General features: G+C 51.7%; 5 protein-coding genes across 5 annotated transcripts; 4 read left to right on the top strand and 1 right to left on the bottom strand.

Moving 5' to 3' along the window:
- Positions 1–859: 859 nt before the first annotated feature.
- N7457_003346 (uncharacterized protein) lies at positions 860–6,271 on the top strand (the record flags this gene model as incomplete). Its single annotated transcript, XM_057174391.1, has 6 exons — positions 860–898; positions 973–993; positions 1,123–1,149; positions 1,233–1,604; positions 1,670–5,890; positions 5,942–6,271. 6 exons carry the CDS (start codon positions 860–862, stop codon positions 6,269–6,271), a joined length of 5,010 nt encoding a protein of 1,669 aa, XP_057034542.1.
- Positions 6,272–9,605: 3,334 nt separating this feature from the next.
- N7457_003345 (pyruvate carboxylase) lies at positions 9,606–13,247 on the top strand (the record flags this gene model as incomplete). The annotated part of the gene is made up of 2 exons (XM_057174390.1): positions 9,606–13,076; positions 13,140–13,247. The coding sequence occupies 2 exons, from the start codon at positions 9,606–9,608 to the stop codon at positions 13,245–13,247; spliced, it is 3,579 nt and encodes a 1,192-aa protein (XP_057034541.1).
- Positions 13,248–13,825: 578 nt separating this feature from the next.
- N7457_003344 (putative carboxylesterase) lies at positions 13,826–15,550 on the top strand (the record flags this gene model as incomplete). The annotated part of the gene is made up of 2 exons (XM_057174389.1): positions 13,826–14,186; positions 14,283–15,550. The coding sequence occupies 2 exons, from the start codon at positions 13,826–13,828 to the stop codon at positions 15,548–15,550; spliced, it is 1,629 nt and encodes a 542-aa protein (XP_057034540.1).
- A 733-nt stretch (positions 15,551–16,283) lies between these two features.
- N7457_003343 (uncharacterized protein) lies at positions 16,284–16,868 on the top strand (the record flags this gene model as incomplete). Its single annotated transcript, XM_057174388.1, has 2 exons — positions 16,284–16,430; positions 16,617–16,868. The coding sequence occupies 2 exons, from the start codon at positions 16,284–16,286 to the stop codon at positions 16,866–16,868; spliced, it is 399 nt and encodes a 132-aa protein (XP_057034539.1).
- Positions 16,869–17,464: 596 nt separating this feature from the next.
- Positions 17,465–18,372, bottom strand: N7457_003342 (uncharacterized protein; the record flags this gene model as incomplete). Its single annotated transcript, XM_057174387.1, has 2 exons — positions 17,465–18,169; positions 18,202–18,372. The coding sequence occupies 2 exons, from the start codon at positions 18,370–18,372 to the stop codon at positions 17,465–17,467; spliced, it is 876 nt and encodes a 291-aa protein (XP_057034538.1).
- Between the last annotated feature and the right edge of the window lie 173 nt (positions 18,373–18,545).

Below are 18,545 nucleotides of genomic sequence, written 5' to 3'. Positions count from 1 at the left end.
GGGCCAATTTCCAACTACGGAGTACCAATCTCCTGAATAGGGAGTCTTGGCTCTTTGAGCCACGAGGCATGCAGGGCTTACTTTTTATGCTGGCTTCCGTATGCTTACTCCGCACAACGCCCACAAACGCCTATGTACATGGCTATGGGCTGATATGCGGATTAGGTCTATACCCTACGACATTCTGATCTCACTTGCGAGGGTCAGCTTATATTCTTATCCGGGCGTCCAGGATTACGTCAAACATTAGCTCGGGTTGGCGGAGGAATCTCTTTTAAAGCATAGACCAAGTGAGATGTATCTTGAGAATCGTATTCACAATCCATTCGAAAAATCATGACCATGTCGAAAGAAAGACCGATACAAACTGGCCTAGGTGGATATGGGAAAGTTGGGAGCCAGTATAGTAAAGATCGGAGTATTTACTCTGAAGGCGGTCAGTTCCACCTGGGCCCAACTACACTGTTAGGTAGAGAGGTATGAGGATTGCGAGTTATCCCCGTTTTGTTCGAAAGTGATCTGACGATTGAATAGTTACTTGTTTGCTTCAATTCACTTTGAGCTCTTTCTCTTCCTCTTCTCTACAAACACATCTGAAAGAGACAATCTCAGAAGCCCCTGTATCACGTGACTGCCCATAAGCGACACCTCAGCAACGACAGCAGCGGCCTCCTGAGGTCACTTCCGCATCTACCAGATCTCAACCCCCCTCTTCTCTTCATACAGTTCCTTCTTTTCTTTTTCTTCCTCTTGACATTCGCTCCTCCCCCATCGCCCTTTTCATCATACTTCAATTCTTCTGCCTTCTTTGCGTGGCGTTTCATTCGGAGGACCAGGTCGTACTGCGGCCTACGTAAATATGGCACCTCTCCCTATCAAGTTCACAGAGCTGGTCAACGTACGTGGTTGCCCCTCATCTATCTCCCATCACAATCTAGAGCTTTGAAACTGACCTGCGCATCAATTCTACAGTTGACCTCTGTCGGCATTGCGGTATGTATAGTCCAACCGTGATTCTGGGCGATGCTTCGCGACCAGCTCCAGCTTCGAGGCGGATGCACCGGCCGAACGCCATAAGAAATTTAGATCACTTGGGCAGGTTACTAATGTTTTGAATCACAGCCGGTATCAATTGGCTTTACTTCATGTGTGAGTTGTTTCCTGTCGCCTTGCGACTACCCCTCAAAAATAGAACCTTGGACCCCGGCTGACTTGATAACTCTCATCCATAGACACTAGAATCTGATCACTACGTCTGTGTCCGCCAAAAGCTCGACGAAGATGGCAAGCCCGAAGTCATCATTATCGACCTCAAGAACAGCAATGACGTTCTACGACGCCCGATCAACGCGGACAGTGCAATCATGCACTGGAACAAGAACATTATCGCCCTGAAGGCCCAGGGACGCACCATTCAGATCTTCGATCTTAGCGCGAGGCAAAAGCTCAAGTCAGCGGTTATGAATGAAGATATTGTCTACTGGAAGTGGTTCAGCGATAAGTCTTTGGGACTGGTCACAGACTCCGCAGTTTACCACTGGGATGTCTACGATGCTACGCAGCAGAACCCCGTGAAGATGTTCGACCGACTGCCCAATCTTGCTGTATGTGATTTGAGATGCGGATGAAATGGTGTCAGGTTGGATGCTAATCTACGAGCGCTTTCTAGGGTTGCCAAATTATCAACTACCGCGTTAATACTGAGGAGAAGTGGATGGTGGTCGTTGGTATCAGCCAGCAGCAGGGCCGCGTTGTTGGATCAATGCAGCTCTACTCCAAGGAGCGCGGAATCTCCCAGTTCATCGAAGGCCATGCCGCCTCTTTCGCCACTATCAACGTTGAAGGCTCTCCCCTCCCTCACAGCCTCTTCACCTTCGCTGTCCGTACTCAAACCGGCGCCAAGCTTCAAATCGCCGAAATCGACCACCAAGAACCCAATCCCCGCTTCCAGAAGAAGGCCGTCGATGTGTACTTCCCTCAAGAGGCCGTCAACGATTTCCCCGTCGCGATGCAGGTGTCTAGCAAGTATGACATCGTGTATCTCGTTACGAAATATGGCTTCATCCACCTTTATGATCTCGAGACTGGCACTTGCATTTTCATGAACCGTATCTCCAGCGAGACAATCTTCACCACATCACCAGATTCCGAAGGTGCTGGTCTGGTCGGTGTCAACCGCAAGGGCCAGGTTCTGTCCGTCAGCGTGGACGAGACCACGATTATCCAGTACCTCATGGAGAACCCCGCCATGTCTGGTCTGGCTGTTAAACTTGCCTCGAAGGCCGGCCTTCCAGGTGCGGATCACTTGTACCAGCAGCAGTTTGACTCCCTTATGGCCTCTCAAGATTATACCGAAGCTGCCAAGATTGCCGCCAACTCTCCTCGCGGTTTCCTCCGCACTCTGGACACTATCAACCGTTTCAAGAGCGCTCCGCAGACTGGTCAGATGTCCGTTATCTTGCAATACTTTGGTATGCTGCTAGACAAGGGTTCGCTCAATAGATACGAAAGTGTCGAGCTTGTCCGACCTGTTTTGCAGCAGAACCGCAAGCACTTGCTTGAGAAGTGGATGCAGGAGAAGAAGCTGGAGGGCTCGGAGGAGCTGGGTGATATCATTCGGCCATACGACATGTCTCTTGCCCTGACCGTTTACCTCCAAGCTAATGTTCCCCACAAGGTTGTCGCTGGATTCGCCGAGACTGGTCAGTTCGACAAGATTCTTGCATACTCTAAGCAGGTTGGATACCAGCCCGACTACACTCAGCTGCTTCAGCACATCGTTCGCGTCAACCCCGAGAAGGGTGCCGAGTTCGCCACCCAGCTTGCTAATGAAGAGAGTGGCGCTTTGGTTGACCTTGACCGTGTTGTTGATGTGTTCCTCTCACAGAACATGATCCAGCAGGCCACTTCATTCCTCTTGGACGCTCTCAAGGACAACAAGCCTGAGCATGGCCACTTGCAAACTCGTCTTTTGGAGATGAACCTCGTCAACGCACCGCAGGTCGCTGATGCCATCCTCGGAAATGAGATCTTCACACACTTCGACCGTCCTCGTGTCGCTCAGCTTTGCGAGAACGCCGGCCTCATCCAGCGTGCCCTTGAGAACTCAGATGACCCTGCTGTGATCAAGCGCAACATTGTTCGCACTGACAAGCTGAGCCCCGAGTGGCTCATTAGCTACTTCGGCCGTCTGTCTGTGGAACAGTCTCTTGACTGCATGGACACTATGCTGGAATCGAACATCCGCCAGAACTTGCAATCTGTTGTTCAGATTGCCACCAAGTTCTCGGACCTTCTTGGTTCTAACCGTCTGATCGACCTTCTGGAGAAATACCGGACCGCTGAGGGTCTTTACTACTACTTGGGAAGCATTGTTAACCTCAGCGAGGACCCTGAAGTTCACTTCAAGTATATTGAGGCTGCCACTGCTATGAACCAGGTCACCGAGGTTGAGCGTATTTGCCGTGAGAGTAACTACTACAACCCCGAGAAGGTAAAGAACTTCCTGAAGGAAGCCCGCCTGACCGAGCAGCTGCCTTTGATCATCGTTTGTGATCGCTTCAATTTCATCCACGACCTGGTTCTGTACCTTTACCAGAACCAACAGTTCAAGTCCATCGAGGTCTATGTCCAGCGTGTCAACCCTAGTCGCGCTCCTTCTGTTGTTGGTGGCTTGCTCGACGTTGATTGTGAGGAGAGCATCATCAAGAACCTGCTTTCAACCGTTGACCCATCCGTCATCCCCATCGACGAGCTTGTTTCTGAGGTCGAGAGCCGAAACCGCCTTAAGTTGCTCCTGCCTTTCCTCGAGGCTACTCTTGCCACTGGCAACCAGCAGCAGGCTGTCTACAACGCACTCGCAAAGATCTACATCGACAGCAACAACGATCCCGAGAAGTTCCTCAAGGAGAACGACCAGTACGACACCCTCATTGTCGGAAAGTACTGCGAGAAGCGTGATCCCAACTTGGCCTACATTGCCTATAGCAAGGGTCAGAATGACTTGGAGCTCATCAGCATCACCAATGAAAACTCTATGTACCGTGCCCAGGCTCGTTACCTCGTTGAGCGTGCCGATCCCGAGATTTGGACCTTTGTCCTGAGCGAGAACAACGAGGGCCGCCGTTCCCTTGTTGACCAGGTCATCGCCACTGCGGTTCCCGAGTCCACGGAACCCGAGAAGGTGTCTGTTGCTGTCAAGTCGTTCCTCGAGGCTGATTTGCCCGGTGAGCTGATCGAGCTGCTTGAGAAGATCATTCTGGAGCCCTCGCCTTTCAGCGACAACACTAGCTTGCAGAACCTTCTGATGTTGACTGCCGCCAAGGCCGACAAGAGCCGCTTGATGGATTACATTCATCAGCTCAATGAATTCTCTGCCGATGAGATCGCTGAGATGTGTATTAACGTTGGTCTGTACGAGGAGGCCTTTGAGATCTACAAGAAGGTCAACAACCACTTGGCCGCCGTCAACGTGCTTGTGGAGAACATTGTCAGCATTGACCGTGCTCAAGAGTACGCCGAGCGCGTTGAGCTGTCTGAAGTTTGGAGCAAGGTTGCCAAGGCCCAGCTCGATGGTCTTCGCGTGACCGACTCAATTGAGTCTTACATTCGCGCAGAGGATCCCTCTAACTACCACGAGGTGATCGAGACCGCAACCCATGCTGGAAAGGACGAGGATCTCGTTAAATTCCTTCGCATGGCTCGCAAGACATTGCGTGAGCCTGCCATTGATACTGGTCTTGCTTTCTGCTTTGCCCGTTTGGATCAGCTCGCTGAACTCGAGGAGTTCCTCCGCAGCACCAACGTTGCTGACATCGAAGCTTCCGGTGACAAGGCTTACGCAGAAGGCTTCCACCACGCTGCTAAGATCTTCTTCACCAGCATCTCCAACTGGGCCAAGTTGGCCACTACCTTGGTTCACCTGGAAGACTACCAGGCTGCAGTTGAGTGTGCCCGCAAGGCCAACAGTGTGAAGGTCTGGAAACAGGTCAACGAGGCCTGTGTCAACAAGAAGGAATTCCGTCTTGCCCAGATTTGTGGTCTCAACCTCATTGTCCACGCAGAAGAACTGCAGAGCCTTGTTCGCCAGTACGAGCGTAATGGCTACTTCGATGAGCTGATTGCTGTCTTGGAGGCAGGCCTTGGTCTTGAGCGTGCTCACATGGGCATGTTCACTGAGCTTGGTATTGCTCTGTCCAAGTACCACCCCGATCAAGTTATGGAACACCTGAAGCTCTTCTGGTCCCGCATCAACATCCCCAAGATGATTCGGGCCTCTGAGGAGGCCAACCTCTGGCCTGAGCTGGTCTTCCTGTACTGCCACTATGATGAGTGGGACAACGCTGCTCTCGCCATGATGGAGCGCGCAGCCGATGCCTGGGAGCACCACTCGTTCAAGGATATTGTCGTCAAGGTTGCCAACTTGGAGATTTACTACCGGTCGCTGAACTTCTACCTCCAGGAGCAACCCCTCCTGCTCACTGACCTGCTCCAGGTCCTGACCCCTCGCATCGACGTCAACCGCGTTGTTCGCATTTTCCAGGGCTCTGATAACATCCCCTTGATCAAGCCTTTCCTGCTTAACGTTCAATCTCAAAACAAGCGTGCTGTCAATGACGCTATTAACGAGATTCTGATCGAGGAGGAGGACTACAAGCTGCTCAAGGACTCCGTTGATCAAAACGACAACTTCGATGCTGTGGCTCTCGCTCAGCGCCTCGAGAAGCACGACCTCATTTTCTTCCGCCAGATTGCGGCCAACATCTACCGCAACAACAAGCGCTGGGAGAAGTCCATTGCGCTCTCCAAGCAGGATAAGCTTTACAAGGATGCCATTGAAACCGCCGCCATCTCCGCCAAGCCTGAGGTTGTGGAGGAGCTTCTTCGTTACGTAAGTTTTCTACTTTCTGCTACCCATTGGATCGGTACTAATTGCAACTAGTTCGTCGATATTGGCAGCCGTGAGTGCTACGTCGGCATGCTCTACGCTTGCTACGATCTCATCCGCCCCGATGTCATTATGGAGATCTCATGGCGCAAGGGTCTTCACGACTTCACCATGCCATACATGATCAACTTCCTCTGCGAGCAGACTCGGTCGATTGAGATGCTCAAGAAGGACAACGAGGAGCGCAAGAAGCGCGAGCAGACGACCCGCACAGATGATGACAACACTCCCATCCTGCAGGGCTCGCGGCTCATGCTCACCCAGGGTCCCCAGTCTAACGGTGCCGGTCTCACTCCCCAGGCAACTGGATACCGCGGATTCTAGAACTGTGCACTGGTTGCGCTCTTGATTCTACGTTTCTAATTGCATTTGTAACATACAGCGGAGGTGATGGTTCGGGGTTGCAAAAGACACGATTTCATACGGGGGATAGGTACGCCGAGAGCGTACCACAGGAGGAACTCATGATAGCCCTTAATCTTGCTTTTTGATTTTTGTCCTTTTTCTTCGCCTGCATGTATTTGATAGGTTTGCGATTTTTTTTTATGCTTCTAACAGTCTGGCCATGGCCTGCTTTTCAGTAATAGCATTGCGATTTCCCCATTTTTCCACCTCGCAGTTACCTCGGCAATTCCTGTTTAAGAACCCTAGTGCCAAGGGTCCGCTTAGGGCCCAGGCAGATCCGCTTTGAGCATCCAAACATTTAAAGCCCTCGGTGAGGAAGGCAGCTTCGCCAAGCTGCCAAGGTAAATCATCTGCAACTATTTGTCTCCGTGGGATGGAGCATGACTCTTCCTGCAGATCGCTTATTGCCTCGCCAATTTTCATCTTTTCCCATGAGGTAGGATGGAAGGTTGGCATTGGACCGTGTCTTAGGCTATGACATGCTAGTGTAGCTCCCAGGGCCATCTCCCCCCACCTGCACTCACACAGAGCAAGTAAGCATAATTTACAGTTCTTTTTTTAGCCGTGTTACCTAACAGCTGACACCCATAGCTTGATTTTTTGATTTTTTTTTTGATTTTGGTCTTGCTTTATAGCGCCCACGAGCTCACGTTCCCGAAATCCCTTCTAGCCCGGCTAAGAAACAACGCTCAATCCGGGGGACACTTTAACCTGTGGAGATAGATCGAGCGCACGCAAGGGTTACTAGCGGGATGGTGGGGGCCTAGATATGTATTTCCGGGGGATTGTGATTGATGCAGAACGAAAACTAGACACACATCCACACATCCATGGACCAAAGGATGCAGAGCCTGACGCTGACGTGGTGATGTCAACGACCTCATGTTGGCAGATAAGCGCTCCGAGCGGTGATTGCCCAGTTTCACCTCTCTTGCATGGAGATACGGAGTACTCCGTAGACTCCCACCAAATAAAGCTTATCGGAGTAGAGCAAGGGAGTTCCAGGGTTGTCTCTGAGCACTGTAACACGTGTTGCATTCGCCAGTAGTCATGTCGCTCGTGTCAATCAGTGGAACAATACCGCTCGGAGTGTATAGATCAGCTTGGCATTTCCCCTGGGAATCCTAGTGGTCTCGGAATGCTGCACTCTTGGCTGCTTGGCTGCTTGTGCAAGGTTTTGCGACAAGACATTGAAGTTGTACCTGTCATACCGGGAGATTCGCTGGAGTACCATAGGGAGGAAAGGGTACAGAGTAGAGAATGGCAATTGGATTTTGCGGTGAGATCATGAGGGGCGCTTAACTGCTGAAGTGGGGGCAGAGATCATACTATGTTGTATGTGCTCTGTACGGAGTCCTCCGTACGGACACAAATGAGATAGCGTCATGGATTGCGACTATCGGCTAAGTATCGGAGTGAAGGCGAGATCAATTGCCAAGAGATGATCCTTTCCTCTAGAGAAATGGGACGCATGACCATCCTTTTCTAGTCTGCTTGCTGGACTACGGCAGCAGTCTGTGACCACCCCGCTAACCAGGATGTACCGCCTTCAGTTTCGGTTTCTGCCGTCAGAACCGAGGCAGAAAAATGGCAGAATATCTAAATCAGTTCAATGCACGAAACGATAGATCGTTAGGAAGCCTCTCTCGATGAATTAAATGCTGCTTTTTGATTGACCGAGCCATAATTGTGTAGCCAACCTATTCCCTAGGTGATTTCACTTTTAGATATCGTGGTATCTTCGAGACTTTACCTTTGTTATTGCTATACCCTACCTAACCCTACTCTGCTGAAGCACCTGCCTACTTTACGATTCACGCTCTTATTAAGGGAACATCTGTCGCTAGAGCTGATATCGTTACCGGATCTGGCCCCGTTACCACTACAGCTATTCTATCTCCTCCGCTTACCACTCCGGTTACCACTTACCTCTTGCCGCTTCCTTAGCGGAGGTAAGTAAAGCTCCGCGTGCTCTATCCTCATATCATTGAGAAGCCAAGCTCACATTCTCGTGATTCATCACTAAGAAGCATCAACTCTTGATACAGGCAGAGCATCTGGTCAAAGGCGGTGACCCAAAAAATAGGCGGTGAAAAAAAAAAGGCGGAACACGCTGGCGGGATGGTCGCAAATTACTGCCGTCGTTTTTGCCAATGAACTCGCAAGGCCAATTGATCATGTGAGTCAAATCGGGAATTTAGCCGCCTGGGTATCGGATAGGTGAGTGTTGCTCGGCCAAATCCTCTCCGAGGAAGTTCGAGCAGAGGGCTTGCATTTGTAGATGTCAATGGGAACTGACGATTGGCCCGATCCACTTCTTCCTGCACATGTCGAGAGTTCTCCGAGTCTCAGCCGTCGTGTTCCCTGCTTGTGCCCCTCAGGTTTCCCGTGAATATCCGCACAGTCGCGAATCAATTGTGGGTAGGCTGGATGTTGTTTTCTTCTGTTCACGTTTGTCCCGAGGGCCCGAGGTAGATCTCCGGAATGACTTACCTAAACTACCCGAGATTATCGTGGAGGATGAGGAGTTCTCGTGTCCGGGGAAAGGAAGAAAAGAGACTAAGTACCGTAGCGGTATGGAGTACGGAGGCCCTGAAGTCACCTGGGCATATCCGTGGGATGGGTATATGGCATCGCCAGGCCCCGCAGGTAAATACATGGATACCTGAAAACATGAATACATGATTCTTTAAATAATTCGATCACCAAATAATTGGATAATTGTATTAGTTGCTTATTCTGTTATTCCATTCGATTGGATCATTCTCGATTTTGGAAGACACTTTCCGGTGTACCGGTGAACCCGCTGTAAGTACCTGTTACCTCATTCCTGGAGTCAATCTGTGCCCCCGGAAATGTATCTGTGACAATGCAGATCACAGCTGGTGATTCCCCTCTTTATCTACCCCCCCTCCTCTCCCGTTCGACTTTTTTTTTTTCTTCTTTCTATTATGCTTGTCTTGTCTGTTTCTCTTTCTATTTAAACCTTTCACGATAACCTGCAATTTTGTGTTGCTGAGGTCCTTTTTATACAACTTTTACTTATACCTGCTCTATAGTGCAATTGCCCTGTGAAAACTGCCGAAACCGGACTGAAGTTGGAACCGGAGAGCTCCTCCAGCTTCCCTATAAGTGAGTCACCGCCCTCGCTTTCGATGATCCCGAGTAGGCTATTGAGGACTCCTACTGATCTCGTCCTCGCCAGAACACAAACTCCCTAACCCATCCCTCATTTCATATCACATCTATCATCATGGCTGCCCCGCACACCCAGCCGGAGAATGCCATTGATGAATCCGACTTCATCGAGGATCACAATGAGCACCACCAGGACTCAGTTCACCGTCGTCTGCGGGCCAACTCGACGATCATGCACTTCCAAAAGATTCTCGTTGCCAACCGTGGCGAAATCCCCATCCGTATCTTCCGTACCGCACACGAACTGTCCCTCCAGACGGTCGCAGTCTTCTCACACGAGGATCGCCTTTCAATGCATCGCCAGAAGGCTGATGAAGCCTACATGATCGGCCACCGCGGCCAATATACCCCCGTGGGTGCTTATCTGGCCGGTGATGAGATCATCAAGATTGCCCTGGAGCACGGTGTCCACCTAATCCACCCTGGTTACGGTTTCCTTTCGGAGAATGCCGAATTCGCACGCAATGTCGAGAAGGCTGGCATTGTCTTCGTTGGTCCTACTCCCGAAACTATCGATGCCCTCGGTGACAAGGTTTCCGCCCGTCGTGCTGCTATCAACTGCAATGTTCCCGTTGTCCCTGGTACCCCGGGTCCCGTTGAGCGCTACGAGGAGGTCAAGAGCTTCACTGATAAATATGGCTTCCCTATTATTATCAAGGCTGCCTTCGGTGGTGGTGGCCGTGGTATGCGTGTTGTGCGTAACCAGGCTGATCTGCGTGACTCCTTCGAGCGTGCTACCTCCGAGGCTCGCACCGCCTTCGGCAATGGTACCGTCTTCGTTGAGCGTTTCCTTGACCAACCTAAGCACATTGAAGTCCAGCTTCTGGGTGATAACCAGGGCAATGTCGTCCACCTCTTCGAGCGTGATTGCTCCGTCCAGCGTCGTCACCAGAAGGTCGTGGAGATTGCTCCTGCCAAGGATCTCCCCGTCGGAGTCCGTGATAAGATCTTGGCTGATGCCGTGAAATTGGCCAAGTCGGTTCGTTACCGCAACGCCGGTACTGCCGAGTTCCTGGTCTGTGGCAATGAGCACTACTTCATCGAGATCAACCCCAGAATCCAGGTCGAGCACACCATTACCGAGGAAATCACTGGTATCGATATCGTGGCTGCTCAGATCCAGATTGCTGCTGGTGCTACCCTTGAGCAGCTTGGCCTCACCCAGGACCGCATCTCTACTCGCGGTTTCGCCATTCAGTGCCGTATCACCACTGAGGACCCCGCCAAGGGCTTCTCCCCCGATACCGGCAAGATCGAGGTCTACCGTTCTGCTGGTGGCAATGGTGTTCGTCTGGACGGTGGTAACGGCTTTGCTGGTGCCATCATCACCCCTCACTACGACTCTATGCTGGTCAAGTGTACTTGCCGTGGCTCCACCTACGAGATCTCTCGTCGCAAGATGCTGCGTGCCCTTGTCGAGTTCCGTATTCGCGGTGTCAAGACCAACATTCCTTTCCTTGCCTCGCTGCTGAGCCACCCCACATTCATCGATGGCACTTGCTGGACTACTTTCATCGATGATACTCCCGAACTGTTCACCCTCGTCGGCAGCCAGAACCGTGCCCAGAAGCTTCTTGCCTACCTGGGTGACGTTGCTGTTAACGGCAGCAGCATTAAGGGACAGATTGGCGAGCCCAAGTTCAAGGGCGAGATCATTAAGCCCGTTCTTTACGATGCTGCAGGCAAGCCCCTTGATATCTCTTCTCCCTGCACTACTGGTTGGAAGCAGATCCTCGATAGCCAAGGTCCCGAAGCCTGGGCTCGCGCTGTGCGTGCTAACAAGGGCTGTTTGATTATGGACACCACCTGGCGTGATGCCCACCAGTCGCTGCTTGCCACCCGTGTGCGAACAATCGATATGCTGAACATCGCTGCCGAGACCAGCTACGCCTTGAGCAACGCTTACTCACTCGAGTGCTGGGGTGGAGCTACCTTCGATGTCGCTATGCGTTTCCTCTATGAGGATCCTTGGGACAGACTTCGTAAGATGCGCAAGGCTGTTCCTAACATTCCTTTCCAGATGCTGCTGCGTGGTGCCAACGGTGTTGCCTACTCTTCCCTCCCCGATAACGCTATCTACCACTTCTGTAAGCAGGCCAAGAAGTACGGTGTCGATATCTTCCGTGTTTTCGATGCTCTGAACGATCTTGACCAGCTCGAGGTTGGTATCAAGGCCGTCCACGAGGCCGGTGGTGTCGTTGAGGCCACCATGTGCTACAGTGGCGACATGTTGAACCCCAAGAAGAAGTACAGCTTGGAGTACTACATGGGCCTTGTGGACAAGATCGTGGAGATGCGTCCCCACGTTCTTGGAATCAAGGACATGGCTGGTGTTCTCAAGCCCCAGGCTGCTCGTCTGCTCGTCGGTTCCATCCGCAAGCGCTACCCCGACCTCCCCATCCACGTTCACACCCACGACTCCGCTGGAACCGGTGTTGCGTCCATGATTGCCTGTGCTGAGGCCGGTGCTGACGCTGTCGATGCCGCCACCGACAGTATGTCCGGTATGACCTCGCAGCCCAGCATTGGTGCTCTCCTTGCTTCGCTCCAGGGTACCGAGCTCGACCCCAAGCTGGACCTGGCACATGTTCGCGCCCTCGATAGCTACTGGGCTCAGCTTCGTCTGCTCTACTCTCCCTTCGAGGCTGGTCTGACCGGTCCCGATCCCGAGGTTTACGAGCACGAGATCCCCGGTGGCCAGCTGACCAACCTGATCTTCCAGGCCAGTCAACTGGGTCTCGGACAGCAGTGGGCCGAGACAAAGAAGGCATACGAGGTGGCCAACGAATTGCTGGGCGATATCGTCAAGGTCACTCCTTCCTCCAAGGTTTGTGGTGACTTCGCCTCCTGGATTGTCAGCAACAAGCTGTCCGCTCAGGATGTGCTCGACCGTGCCGATCAACTCGACTTCCCCGGATCAGTCTTGGAGTTCTTCGAAGGTTTGATGGGCCAGCCCTACGGTGGCTTCCCCGAGCCTTTGCGTACCAAGGCCCTGCGCGGTCGCCGCAAGCTCGATAAGCGCCCCGGTCTGTACCTCGAGCCCATGGACCTCATCAAGATCAAGAATGAGATCCGCGAGAAGTTCGGTGCTGCTACCGAGTGCGACGTTGCCAGTTACGCCATGTACCCCAAGGTGTTCGAGGATTACCGCAAGTTCGTGGCCAAGTTCGGTGATCTCTCCGTTCTGCCTACCCGCTACTTCCTGGCTAAGCCCGAGATCGGCGAGGAGTTCCACGTCGAGCTGGAGAAGGGTAAGGTCCTGATCCTGAAGTTGCTCGCCATCGGACCCCTCTCCGAGCAGACCGGCCAGCGTGAGGTCTTCTACGAGGTCAACGGTGAAGTCCGCCAGGTCAGCGTTGATGACCAGAATGCTTCCATCGATAACGTCGCCCGCCCCAAGGCCGATGCTGGGGACAGCAGCCAGGTCGGCGCTCCCATGAGCGGTGTCGTGGTTGAGATCCGCATCCACGACGGCCACGATGTCAAGAAGGGTGACCCCATTGCGGTGCTGAGCGCCATGAAGATGGTATGTTTTCTTTTTCTTTTGCTTTTTTCACCACCATGAATTGTCTTACTAACTTGATATTAGGAAATGGTGATCTCCGCCCCTCACAGTGGAAAGGTGTCCGGTCTCCAGGTCAAGGAGGGCGACTCCGTCGACGGTCAGGATCTGATCTGCAAGATCCACAAGGTGTAAAAGCATAGCAATTCTGTACTACTGAACCATGCACGACTCGTGATGCGTGATGTTGATTTGAACGTTTTTCTCAGCGTCTTTAGTTTCCTTCTCATGTTTTTCAATTCCATTTGAAATTTAGGGAATTCGCTATTCTAGCTTATTCGAGATGAATAAAAAGTGGTTCTTCTCAGCCAGGGTGTTCTATACTAACTAAAGTACCTAGCCCTAGAGGTAGAGTAGTGATCTGCTGTTCTTCGGCGCCCAGAAGTGGCCCCGATCGGACCCTTGCCGTCTTCCCCCGCAGAGCGTACTTTCTCTTCTCCAACTGCCCATGGAGAATTTGCCGATCTGCTGGATTTCTACCAATGAGACTCAATCGCCTCTTTATCTCGGCTACTTAGCGTCCGGAAATTGCGGAATGAAGCACCGAGACATACCATAAAGGGTGTGGCCATCCGATCTAGATTGAGTCTTGTTCGCCTTGAACACACGCACCGCCACCTAGCAATAGAAACCCCGTTTATCTTGGCCTACGACGTCAATCGGAAGTCATATCTCTAATACAAATACCTTGATTGAGAAAGAAACAAAGCAAGATGGAAACGATCCGCCGCAACCACATCAAATCCCTCGCCCATCGCGGCACAATTCAAGGCATAACGATATCAAATCCGTCTGAATCTAAAGACCTCTGCCATTACTTCGGCGGTGTCCGATACGGCCTCGCGCCTTCCCAGCGCTGGCGTCGCGCTCAGCCTCTGCCCGCGTCATTCACCTACGGCAGCGAGGAAGCACCTGGCCGCTGCGATGGCGGTGCGGGGCTATGTCCCCAGCCAGGGTTTCTGCATATCTCGCCTGAGAATCCGGATGCGTGGGATGAGGATTGTTTCCAGTGTAATATCTGGACGCCTGTTGGGGATGTGCCTGATGGGGGTTGGCCTGTTTTTGTTTTTATTCGTGAGTAACCTCTGATTTAGGTGGGATCTACAGATCCCACGGTCTGAACATGGGGGCATCTACTAATTAGTCGATGTGCTGATGTTGTCAGCGCAGATGGCGGATGGCTTCAATTCGGTACGCCCAATTCATTCAACGCCGCCGCGTTGATCGGCGAAGCCGATTTCAAGTGCGTGGTTGTGATGCCCGCGTACCGGGTCAACCTATTCGGATTTCTATATTCAGCAGAGCTGGAGCAGGATGCTGCGTCCGTTGGCGAGACTGTTGGGAACCACGGATTCTGGGACCAGAGACTGGCGCTGGAATGGACGAAGGAGAATATCCAGCTGTTTGGAGGTAATCCGAACCAAATTACCATCTCGGGGTACTCGGCAGGCGCAAACTCCGTCTTCCACCAACTAGCCTATGACCTCCGCCAACCAGACGAGAAATCTCTTATCCGCCAAGCTTGCATCTGGTCGAACAGTCCAGCTGTACAACCTAAACAACCTGCAGAAACCCAAGCCCAATTCAACCAACTACTAACGGCACTCCAAATCCCGCTCTCTCTCTCTGCAAGCGAGAAACTCGCCCATCTTCGCTCCCTACCGGCCAAGATCCTTCTCGACACAGCTAAGACTATCGAGATCCACCAATTCCGTCCAACGACAGATACATCTTTCATCTCCCCGTCGCTTTTCAAATCCCTTGACAGCGGCGCCTTCGCCCGCGCTCTGCTATCGCGCAATATCCGCCTCATCCTCGGCGAATGCAGCGACGAGCGTTTCCTCTACAGCACCTGGTTCCCGCCTGCAGCAGATAACCTCTCCGCATTGCGTACCCGGCTCATCGCCGATTATCCGGCGCACATAGTCGACGCTGTGATACAGTTGTACTACCCAGACGGCCGTCTCCCGGCGCATTGCAAGAACTGGATCGACGACGCGTGGGGTCGGGTGTATGCCGATATGCAGGTTCATCAAATGCAGCGGGGACTCTTGTATGCACTTACCGAGAATGAAGAGGGTGTTAATGCATCAGCGCTGCTGTATCGATATCGGATTGAGTGGCGGGCAAAGTGTGTGGATAATGCTTTGCCAGTTGAGTGGGGGGTTACGCATTCGTCGGATTATCCGGTTTGGTTCTTTGGGAATGGGGGGTCTTTGATTGGGAAGGAGAGGGAGGTTGTGAAAAGGGCTTTTGTTGAGCCTTTGGGGAGGTTCGTTAGTGGAGAAGGGGATTTTGGATGGGAGGTTTCTGGGTCTAAGGGTGTGAGGACGCTTAGAGGGGATGGGAGTGTTGAGATTTGTGAAGATGGGCAATTGGAGGAGGGAATTACGGTCTGGAAGAAGTTGCGGGAGGTGTATTTAGGAGGAAAGGAGTGAGACAGTGTATAGCGTCGAAGCTATCCCGTACGTACAAATATAGATGCCAAGCTTTCCCCGCATTTTCGACTACGTCAATGCCGATACTTCATATACATACGGACATCATATACATCATATTGGGATGAGATGGTGCAATAGAATGAGGCTACTCGAATGACAGTCTAGACTGACTTTAGTATAGCTATCTATAGCATGCACTCTGTCGATTTGGGCGTGATCTATTCGAAAGCACGGCGCTTCTATAAGAGATAGAGATACGATGTACGATATACACCAACGTACAGTATACAATATGCATGTAGCTGTAATCGCCAAATACGAGACGATGATTCACCAATTGAAGTGATCTGTAACCTAATGGCATCCCAATGCCACCAGACCCCGGTCATTTCTTCTGTTATAAGCCAGCTTCCCCTCTCTTCGTCTTCGCCATCTGAATCAATCTCCAACGTACTCCGTATTCCGGAGAAGCCCACGGTATGTATGCATCTATCTTCTAATTCCGTTTCCTTCTATCATCCCCCATCCCGTTTCCCTCCCAACAACCAACCCGAAACAATGACGTCGTCGACTCCCCCCTAGCATTATCTCATAACCATTCTCACCACTCTGCATCTGGACTCTTCTTTAATCCTCTCATCCTGATACCCACTGCACTAAAACCCCTTCCCAACGAACCCCCTTACTCACACCCACCACGGATTACTCCGCGTATCTAGACATCTCCAATATGTCTGACGACAACACCCGTCGCCACTGGCACGGAAGCCCCGGCGACCGTCACGAGCACTTGAACGTCTGGATGTCGGGCGGTGCCAAGGCGCCCACTTCTCGCGCTGCCTGGGCCATGATGCCAGGCATGGAGACTCCTCGGAGGGTATGTCATTTGCCTCTTTTCTTTTTCCTGTTTCTGTTTCTGTCTTCCCTTTATATACTCCACCCCTCTCCCTCCTCTCACTACCATCCTACTACAAACCATCTCAACCTACTACAAACCATCTATCAACTTGATCCCTGATCCCTGATCCCTGATCCCTCTACGTCCCACCTAACAACAATGAAGGACTCTACCAGCTCCACCTCCTCAAACGGCAAACAAGCCGAAGGCACATCCCCAACCCTCCCAACGGTGAGCGAACGCCGCCGATCCAGCACTACCTCTTCCACCGGCCTCTTCTCGAACCTGCATTCGCAGAAGCGCGACTCTACGGACCCGGATATGGCGACCCGTCGCGCGAGCTGGAACGAGCAGGCTGCGAAGGGCGGGTTCTTTTCGAAGTGGTGGGATGGTTACACGCGTGGTCCTAGCAAGTAAATTGTGATTTTGTGATTTGTGATTTTGGTTCTGGTTTCATGTTGGGAGGGCTTTGTATACGAGATTTTGGATATGGAGAGTGTGAATGTGGAAAGAAATAAAGAAAAGGGAATGCGGGTTGTGTTTGGACGCTGGGACTATGGGATTTTATGAGGTTAATGATATTCTCTCCAAAGTTCGTCTTCTCGAGATGTAGTATAGTCCTGGAAGGCTGGGGTTTCTGATAGAGGGCTTTAAGCTATAGTGCGAAGAGGGGGGGTTAGGCATGCTGACAAGGTACAGACCATAGGTCGATGGTTCCAGTTAATAGAGCTGAGCTAGAACTCGCCACTGCTTTTCAAATATAGAGCAATGTTCAATTAATTCACTTCCGGGGAGCGATTGCATCTTGCTATAGCTTGGTATGTGACATAGTCGGTACTGCGCATATACCGCTTTCTAAGAGAGGCGACAGAACATCGAATTCTCCCGGGGAAGGTGATCCTATTGATATTCTCTGGAAGACAGCCATTCTTTCCACTCCCCAATCTCCATTGACCCGGTCGAAACCCTTCAATTCCTCTCTTCAAAGTAATTGATCTCCTTAAGATCAGCAATCAAGAGAAATTGACTGCAGTGATGAAACGGAAGTCTTGTGCATCAAGCACAACATCTTGCATGTTAGGGGGTCGGACAGGAACATCGAATAGAGCACAATATGGGATTGTCAGTGGGGCACCATCAACTGTAGTTTCAGTCACATCCACTTCAGCACACATATATGGCTGCTGCATATTGAACGGCTGTTGGAGGAGGGGTGGCACGTTACCGGGATTCCGGCGGAGGCTGTCAATGTAGGCTCTGGTCAAGGGTCGAGGGGCATTGGGTGGAGCAAGCTGCCATTGTTCAAAATGTACAGCGGTCTTCTTGATAGATATGATAATCACCATGCGTACTTCTCCACCAGAGGCTCCGAACCACCATCTAGCATTTTGAAGTAGTCTTGGCAGGCTCTCAGATACACCAGTTTCAACAACCACGGTGGGCCATTGCAAGCTGGTGCGAGACGGCCAACGTGCAGAGGGGCTGAACACTTGGTCTCCCTCTTTGTCCCGCAATGGGGATTTATATCGCGTCGCTCCGCCCCAACGATATTGCTCATTTAGTCCCATCCTACCCAGTTGCAGAGTGACTGTCTGCGAGAGTCCCGTAGTGGTGTATTCATGGCGATACCCTGGTATCACGCGCAAAACACCTGTGCCACCTTCCAACTCATACCGGTAGTTCACGCCCTTCAGGCATCCATGGTCCTCGAAGAGTCGCTCGGAGATCGGGGGGTTATTTTGAGTAGTACAAGGAACTGGTTGCCGTTTTCTTCCTCGTCCTTTGCAAGTGTCTCTGCGATCTTCTCAGCTTCGAGTTGAACATATTTCAGGCCGCTGAATATGCGAGTTACGACACCAGATGGGAGCGCTGTCATAACGTCAGACATGCGGGCTACAGGCGAAAGAGCTTCGGGGGACATGGCATCAGGGGAAGAAATGAATTCAGGCGGAAAGAAAAACCAGGGTCAGTGTGAGGAAACAGTAAAGAATCGACAGCGGGTTGCCTATTTAAGAATCAGGATGACGTCAAATTTTGTACGATGGAGGTGTGGTAGAGAAGCTTGGAACTCTCTAGAGCTGACTTTTCCAACGG

The sequence above is a fragment of the Penicillium paradoxum genome (genome assembly GCF_028828445.1).
Source record: "Penicillium paradoxum strain IBT 22861 chromosome Unknown utg000003l_segment0_segment0, whole genome shotgun sequence".
NCBI classification, from domain to species: domain Eukaryota; kingdom Fungi; phylum Ascomycota; class Eurotiomycetes; order Eurotiales; family Aspergillaceae; genus Penicillium; species Penicillium paradoxum.
Note: the sequence above shows the minus strand (reverse complement) of the source record. Positions and strands in the feature narration are given on the sequence as shown.